The sequence below is a fragment of the Rhea americana genome, unplaced genomic scaffold (assembly GCF_003343005.1).
Source record: "Rhea americana isolate MKP2758 unplaced genomic scaffold, rheAme1 scaffold_701, whole genome shotgun sequence".
Classification (NCBI taxonomy): domain Eukaryota; kingdom Metazoa; phylum Chordata; class Aves; order Rheiformes; family Rheidae; genus Rhea; species Rhea americana.
In genome coordinates this window covers 1-8,004 of record NW_028186870.1, presented here as the reverse complement: position 1 = coordinate 8,004, position 8,004 = coordinate 1, and the positions used below count along the sequence as shown (strand labels likewise).

General features: G+C 71.1%; 2 protein-coding genes across 5 annotated transcripts in view; both read right to left on the bottom strand.

Annotated features, from left to right (window-relative positions):
• The window catches only part of LOC146586192 (linker for activation of T-cells family member 1-like), a 7,265-nt gene extending 3,650 nt beyond the window's left edge, over nt 1–3,615 (bottom strand). For 2 of the 4 annotated variants that reach the window (XM_085321715.1, XM_085321714.1), the window contains exons 1-7: nt 1,911–3,587; nt 1,792–1,825; nt 1,659–1,711; nt 936–999; nt 787–852; nt 220–357; nt 67–140 (exon numbers count right to left, since the gene is read on the bottom strand). In XM_085321715.1, the coding sequence (XP_085177841.1) occupies nt 67–140; nt 220–357; nt 787–852; nt 936–999; nt 1,659–1,711; nt 1,792–1,825; nt 1,911–2,010 (529 nt within the window). In that variant the 5' untranslated portion in view covers nt 2,011–3,587. The other 2 variants (XM_085321713.1, XM_085321716.1) reach the window with 2 other exon arrangements.
• A 236-nt stretch (nt 3,616–3,851) lies between these two features.
• On the bottom strand, nt 3,852–7,944 carry SPNS1 (SPNS lysolipid transporter 1, lysophospholipid; the record flags this gene model as incomplete). Its single annotated transcript, XM_085321719.1, has 11 exons — nt 3,852–4,004; nt 4,129–4,300; nt 4,635–4,733; nt 4,919–4,984; nt 5,058–5,247; nt 5,863–6,018; nt 6,218–6,360; nt 6,648–6,714; nt 7,058–7,209; nt 7,516–7,652; nt 7,859–7,944. Coding segments are annotated over 11 exons (1,363 nt in total), but the record flags the coding sequence as incomplete, so codon positions are not given.
• Between the last annotated feature and the right edge of the window lie 60 nt (nt 7,945–8,004).

Genomic DNA, 8,004 nt, shown 5'->3' with positions numbered 1-8,004 from the left:
GGTCGCTGGGGATGGGGACAGGGACGGGACGGGGGGACGAGGAGGGGGACAGGGTGCCGGGCTCACCCGAGGAGCCGCTGTCCCTGGCCTGGGGTTGCTGGGGTGGACTGGGCTGGGCCGCGCCGTCCGGGAGCACCTCCCTGGGAGGGGAAGGACAGGGGGCCGTTAGGGCCGGGGACGTCGGGGACAGCCCCCGGCGCCCGCGGCAGCGGCACCCACACGTAGCCGGTGGCGTAGAGCTCGTTGTTGTAGTCGTCCTCGCTCTCGGGGGCCGCCGGGGGGGCCGGGGCCGGGGCGCGTGGCCAGGCCACCCGGGGATGGCCGCCTGCCTCGCCCTCGTTCTCGTAGCTGGGCACGCTGTCTGGGGACACACGGGGACATCAGTGCTGCCAGCGGCGAGGCACGCACTGTGTCCCCACAGGGTGGCCACACAGCCCACAGTGACACAGGCATGGGGACCTCACCTTGTCCACCACCTTGGGACACCAGCACAGGGACTTCACGGTGTCCCTTCCCACCCCCGSGGACCTGTATGTCCCACAGTGGTGCTGGGACAGGGATGTCACTGTTGTCATCTTTCCAGAGACCCTTTGTCCCCTCCCCACATGCACACTGGGACAGGGACCTCCCTGCATCCTCAACACCATCCCAGGCACCCCGGTGTCCCACTGTGATGCTGCAGCAGGGGTGTCACCATGTCCCCCCCCCGCCCCCGAACTCCAGGTCACTGCTGGGAGCACTAAGGCAAGGATGTCACCGCGTCCCCACACCCCCAGGACCCTGCACTTGCCGTTGTCCGGTTCTGGGCGGGTGAAGGAGACCTTGCGGCTCTGAGGGGCTTGTGGGGACCGCCTGGGGGGGGGAGAGAGGGGTCAGGCTACGTCCCCATCCCCCGTTGCACACAGGGACGTATCACCCCTGTCCCCGACACTCACGGGATGGACAGGAACGGCTCTGCTGAGGGCACCTTCTGCTGCTTGATCGGAGTGCGAGAGGGGCCTGGGGGGGAAGAGACGTAATGGGGTGAGGGATGGCAATGCCATAGGGTTGGAGACACTGCAAGGTGAAGGACAGAGACACTGTGGGGACGGGGATGTTGAAGGGCGGCAGATGGGGACGCAAAGGGACGGGACTGCTGTAGGGCTGTGGGATGAGGATGCTGTGGTATGCGAGATGGAGACAGGCACACTGTGGGGTGAGGACCAGGGATGCCATAGAGTCAGGAACAAGGATGCTTTAGGGAATGGAGAGATCGTAAGGTTAGGGAGCTGGATGCTGCGGAATAACGGATGGAGATGGATAGGGATGCACAGGGATGGGGACACTGTGGGGTGAGTGAGGCAGATGCACAGGTACATGCCACTAGGGATGCACGGGGATGGGGAGGGAGGCGGATGCACAAGGATGCGGCACTGGGCGTGGGGAGGGAGGTGGACACACGGGGATGTGGCACTGGGGACACACGGGGATGGGGACAGAGTCAGATGCACAGGGATGTGGCACTAGGGATGCACAGGGATGGGGAGGGAGGCGGATGCACAAGGATGTGGCACTGGGGACACGCGGGGATGGGGAGGGAGGTGGATGCACAGGGATGTAGCACTAGGAATGGTGACACTGTGGCAGAGGGACAGGCCCAGAGAGGGGCAGATACTCACACCTGGGCCGCGTCAGCAGCATGAAGCTGTTGTGGGGCTCACAGGGTGGGGGCCTGGGGGCAGCACACGTGGTTAGAGCCCCTGGGACCCCACTCCTGGGGCCCTGTGCTCCCCCACCGCCCCCGACACTCACTTGTACTCATAGTTGTCGATCTGGGCGCTGTGGCCTGGGGGGGGGGAAGAGCAGCAGAGTGAGACGGGGTCCCCAGCACCCCCCCCCCCGCCCCCCAGCATGGGGCCCACCCCACTCACCGCGGGGGTCTCGGCAGCGGGCGCAGAGGGCAGCCAGCAGCGCGGTGGGGACGAGGAGGAGGAGGCCCCAGAGCAGCCCCTCGGGCCATGGCGCGTCCATGAGGCCTGCGGGGACAGTCGGGGCAGCCGGAGGCCGGTCCCCGGGCGCTGCGGGCGAGGACAGGGACTCGCGGCTCCCTCGGGAGACGGGAGGGAGCCTGCGGGTCGCGGCAGGGTGCCCCAGCTCCCGGCGGGGCACGCGGCCGGCGGCTCTGTGGGTGCCGGAGGCGGGTGCTGCGCGGCTCCTGCTGCTGCTGCGGTTTCCACCCCCGGCCCAGCTGCGGAGCCGTCAGCACCCTCGCAGGATGCAGCCCCCAGAGCAGGGCAGAGGCCCAGCGCCGGGGGCCTCCAGCGCCTGGAAACTTGGACATCCGAGTGTTGCTTTCTGCTGCGTTCAGGAACGCGGTGTTGGGAAGCACCAGCACCTCATGTTAGGGAACCCGTGCTGGGCCACGTTCAGGGACACGAGCATCGGGACTCCCACCCCCCACGTTTGGGAACATGAGCATCAGGGGCTCCCGTTCCCCACGTCTGGGAACATGAGCATGGGGGGCTCCCGTGCCCCATGTTCAGGAACACGAGCATTAGCTGTTCCTGCGCCTCACATTCAGGGACTTGAGCGTTGGCGGCTCCCGCGCCCTACGTTTGTGGAATGTGAACTTCGGGGGCTCCCGCGCCCCACATTCGGGGACAYGAGCATCAGCTGTTCCCGTATCCCACATTCGGGGACGTGAGCATTGGTGGCTCCACGGCCCCATGTTTGGGGACGGGAGCATCGGTGGCTCCACGGCCCATGTTCAGGGACACAAAACCATTGGCTGTTCTTGCGCGCAGGGACACAAGTGCTGGTGGCTCCTGCGCCCCACATTTGGGGAGACAAGCATTGGCTGTTCCCACGCCCCACATTTGGGGACACAARTGTTGGTGGCTCCCACACCCCACATTGGGGGACACAAATATCGGTGGCTCCGCAGCCCATGTCTAGGGACACGAGCATTGGCTGTTCCCGCACCCCACATTCGGAGACAGGAGCGTTGGCAGCTCCCGCGCCCCGCGCCCGGGGACACGAGCATCGGTGGCTCCCATATCCCTAGGGAAAGCAGGCAGGCGGTGCTGCGGCCCATGTTAAGGAGCTCGGCATCCCGGCATGCAGCACCCCGAGCTCGGGAAGCTGGGTGTCGGGGTGCTCCGGCCTCTTGTGCTCTGGCAGTGCAGTTGGGTGTCTCAGCCCGCAGCCCTGCGGCCTCGCCTTCCAGGAGGGAACAGAGGCATCGGGGCGCCCCGTCCCAGCGGACACGGGGAGGAGAGGGGCCACAGCCCTCGCCCAGGGCCCGCAGCAGCTCGACAGGAAGAGCGGCCATAGTACCGAGCCAGCACGGAGCAGGGCCGTGCCATGGGACGGGGAGCAGCTCGTCCCCYCCGCCACCACCCAGGAGAGCCTGGGGAGCAGGGGCCGCAGGGGGACGAAGGAGCCAGTGGCAACGTGGGGAAGCTAGACAGACCCCCGAGTCCCCCCCCCCAAAATGTCGCTGCCCGACGGAAACCTGGTGCCCTGGCTGGGGCCTCGCCAGTGGCGCCCACGTGTCCGCGCGAGGCTGGGGCGCGAGGACCCCAGCCCCCCCGACCCCCCGGCCCGGCGCCTACCTGGGCCCTGGCGACGTCCGGCTCTGCCTCCTCCCAGTGCTGCCTGGGGCCCCGTCGCCCTGGCACGCGCGGGGCCCCCACCCCCTCCAGGAAGCTGCGGGCAGCCCGCCGTGGGGCAGGAAATGGGGGGGAGGCGCGGGGAGGGGGAGCACGGCCGCGCGAGGCCAGGCAAGCGCTGGTGCGAGGCCGGGCGGGGAGGTGCACGCCCACGTGACGGCGTCGCGCGGCGGCGTGCGGGATGGCCGTGCGGAGCCGGGAGAGACGTAAAAACGGTTTAATGGAGTAGAAACCGGTCCCGCGCCGTCCCCGCCACGGCTCAGATGAGGACGCTGGACACGGGCACCTTGGCGGGGCGGCCGCGCTGCGGCACCACGATCTCCCCGTCATCGCCATCCTCCGCAGGCAGCGTCCCTGGGGACAGAGCGGATGCGGTGTTGGGGCATGCGGCGATGCTGGGGGCGGCGGGGGGGGGCCGCGGGGACCCAGCCGGGGCCGCGGGGGCCGCCGGGCCAAGCCAGGGAAGGGCCCCGCTTACGCTGTGCATCGAGCTGTGCGCGGCGGCGGTCGCCCTCGAGGAAGAGCGCAGTGGCGAGGAAGAAGCCTCCGCCCAGGGCGCCGGCGAAGGCGCAGAGCAGCAGCGCGTGCTCCAGCGCCCGGGCGGCTGCCAGCAGCGAGTCGGGGGCCCCGCGGCGCAGCCGGTCGCTGAGCTGGGGGGGCCGAGGGCTGCTCAGCGCCGGCGGGGCCCGGCACCCCCAGCGCCACATCCCAGTGCCTCCAGCACCATGCCCCAGTGCTCCCAGCATCCTGTCCCAGCACCCCCAATGCAACGTCCCAGTGCTCCCAGCGCCCCGTCCCAGTGCCATGCCCCAGTACTCCCAGCACCACGCCCCAGCGCCCCTAGTGCCCCGTCCCAGCGCTGCGTCCCGGTGCCCCCAGTGCCACGCCCCAGCACCCCCAGCACCACACCCCAGTGCTCCCAGCGCCCCGTCCCAGCGCCATGCCCCGGTGCCCCCAGCACCCTGTCTCCGCGCCAGTGCTCACCACGCCGATGAGGTAGGGGCTCCCGGCGTCGCCCAGCAGGTGAGAGACGACGATCTGCAGGGCCTCGGCCGTCGACCGCCGCGTCGGCACCACCACGTACTGGGGGCAGTGGGGACACGCGTCACCGCTGGGGGGACACGACACGCGTCACCGCGTACTGGGGCTCGGGGGCACAGCGGGGCCGCGGGCYGCCGCTTTGGGGGACCGCGTGCGGGGGGCGCCAGGGGACACCACGCCGCTGCCAGGGCGGGACGCCCGCGGCCCGTCCCCATCCCCGCGCTCACCAGCAGGATGTCGGCCACGATGGCCCAGTTGAGGGACAGCAGCGTTTCCCCGATGAAGATGAAGACCTGTGCGAGGCGGGTGGAGGCGTCAGGCGCGGCGCGGCCCTGGCGCTGGCCCCCCACCTCCCCCCGCACTCACGTAGGTGAGCAGCACGGTGGCGCGGGCACAGACCACGGCGAGGAAGAGGAAGGGGGCTGAGCCCAGCAGCCCCGCGGCGCAGAGCAGGGGGTCGGCGCGGGGGGTGATGGGGCGCAGGCGTCGCGACAGCTCCACGCCGGCCCCCACGCCCAGCACCCCCGTCACGCACGTCAGCACCCCAAAAATCAGGCTGBGGGGAGGGGGAGGGGGCAGGACTGGGGCAGGGGGATGGGGGCAGCAGGCATGGCCTGCTCCCGCCTGTCCCCAGCCCTGTCCCTTCCTTYCGGGACGTCCCCGCCCGCTCCCTGTGCCCGCCTCCCTCGTTCCTGTCCCCCCAGCAGATCCCGGTCCCTGTCCTCCCGCTATGTCCCCCTGCTCCCTCCTTGACCGCTGGCATCCCCATCCCTCCTGGCATCCCGTCCCTCGGCTCCCTGTCCCCATCCCTCCCACGTCCCATCCCCTTGTCCCTCTCAGCTCCATGTCCCCATCCCTCCTGGCATCCCGTCCCTCGTCCCCCTCGGCTCCCCGTCCCCATCCCTCCCACGTCCCATCCCCTTGTCCCTCTCAGCTCCATGTCCCCATCCCTCCTGGCATCCCGTCCCTCGTCCCCCTCGGCTCCCCATCCCCATCCCTCCTCGCATCGCATCCCCTCGTCCCCCTCGGCTCCCTGTCCCCATCCCTCCCACGTCCCGTCCCTCGTCCCCCTCGGCTCCCCATCCCCATCTCTCCCAGATCCCATCCCCTTGTCCTTGTTGGCTCCGAGTCCCCATCCTTCCCACGTCCCGTCCCCTCGTCCCCGTCCCACCTCTCGTCAGCGTGGCAGCCCCGGGGCTCAGGACAGGGCTCCCGGGCGCCGCTGGCCAGGCGCGAGCGGTAGAGGAAGGCGGGCGCCCACAGCGCCAGCGCCCCCGTCACGAAGGCCACCGCCGTGAAGCCCAGAGTGGACAGCACGAAGCTGCGGCTGGGGGGGCAGCGTCACCTCGGGGCCACGCGGCACCCCGTGGGCCGCAGCATCACGGCTCCTCCCCATCTTACCCGCATCCTCCGCRCCCCCTCCCCAGTGCCCCACCTCTCCACCCTTCACCTCGCCCCACGCCCGGTCCCACATCCCCCATCCGTCCCTCTCTGCCCCGCGTCCCCAGTGCCCCACGTGCACTCACTTGGTGGCCAGAGCCCGCAGGTCAGTGGCCCACGACGTGTAGTGCAGGGGGGCGTCCAGGGGCCTCTCCACGGCCCCCCGYGGCGGCTCCTTCACCACCACGAACAGCAGCAGCACGGCCACCACGCCCAGCCCCGGCGTCACCTGTGCGGACGGGGAGCGGGGAACCCGCAGTCACCAGCGGGGATGCGGATGGCACCCAGGATGGAGACCGGGACGCTCCGTGGTCGCCAACAGGGACGGGGACGGCGATGGGGACCAGGATGGCCCAGGGTCGCCAGTGGGACGGGCACTGGGACCGCTTGGGGTGGCCGGTGGGGGTGGGCACCAGGGAGGCCAGCGGGGACAGGGAGGGAGCCCCGCCGCGGTCCCTGCTGGGGCCGGGGACAGGGGAGGGGCTGGGGCCACCCGGGCTCCAGGCCCCCACTCACCCGCAGCGCCCAGTGCCAGTCAGCCGCGGCCTCCTTCACCTTGGCACCCGCGATGTATCCCAGGCCGCTGTGGGGAGGTCGTGGGGGCACCTGAGCCAGAGCCAGGGCCACCACCAGCCCCCGGCCCCACCAAGGGGCACAGCCCACCTCCCCCTCCGTCCCCACCATGGGGCACGGCCTGTGTCCCCCCTCCGTCCCCACGGCCCCACCAAGGGGCACAGCCTGTGTCCCCCTCCGTCCCCTCCAAGGGGGATCGCCTGTGTCCCCCTCCGTCCCCATGTCCCTGTCAAAGAGCACATCCCATTTTCTTCTCTGTTGCCACATCCCCGGCCGAGGAGCACGGTGAGGTAGAAGCAGCCTGTGTCCCCCCCGTCCCCCCCTGTCCCCCCGTCCCCCTCTGTCCCCCGTACCTGCCGAGGGGCACGGCGAGGTAGAAGCAGCCCAACATGCGGCTGCGACCGGCACCGGCAAAGAGGTCAGCGATGAGGGTGGGRGCCACCGTGGAGTAGCTGGCTTCGCCCACCCCCACCAGAGCCCGTGCCACGAGCAGCGCCCAGAAACGCTGTGGGGAGCGGGACAGCACCCGTGGGCCTCCGGCCACGGCACCGGACCCCCGGCGCCCGCGGGGGTCCAGTGACGCCCCACGGACGCCCCAGGGACAGCACCCACAGACACCCCGGGGATGCCCGTCGCTGACACCCCAGGGACGCCCCCCAGATACCACCCATGGCTGCCCCACGGATGCACCCCCCACGGACACCACCCATAGATGACATCCACGGCCGCCCCATGGCCACCGCAGCCCTGCACCCCACGCGCACAAAGCCCCATGGCAGCAGCACCCCGGCCGCCCCCCGGCGCCCCGAACCTCGCGGGGGACGAAGCTGCTGGCCAGGGTGACGGCGGACCAGAGGGCGATGCCGAGGCAGAGCAGGCGCTTGCGGCTGTGCCGGTCCCCCAGGTACCCGAAGACGGGCGCCAGCACCATGTAGCTGCTGATGAACACTGCGGGGGGGGGGTCAGCCTGCCCCACGGCAGGTGGGGGCTGCGACCCCCCCGCCCCAGACCCACAGGAGGCGGCTGCAAGCCACACGGCCGCCCCACCCGCTCCGTGCCACGTCTGGCCCTGAGACCACGGGGGCTGGACGGGCAGGCGTGGGGCTGAGCCCCCGCGTGTGGGGCCAGGAGCCCCCCCCGCGTGCCCCACGTACCTGTCTGCAGGAGCCCCGAGCTGCCGTCCCCGATGCTGAAGAAGGCCTCGATATCGGGTAGGACGCCTGCAGCGGGGGGAGAGGGGCTGAGGGGGGGCGAGCGCCCCCGCCCCCCCCCGGCCGCCCCGGCCCCCCCCGTACCGGCC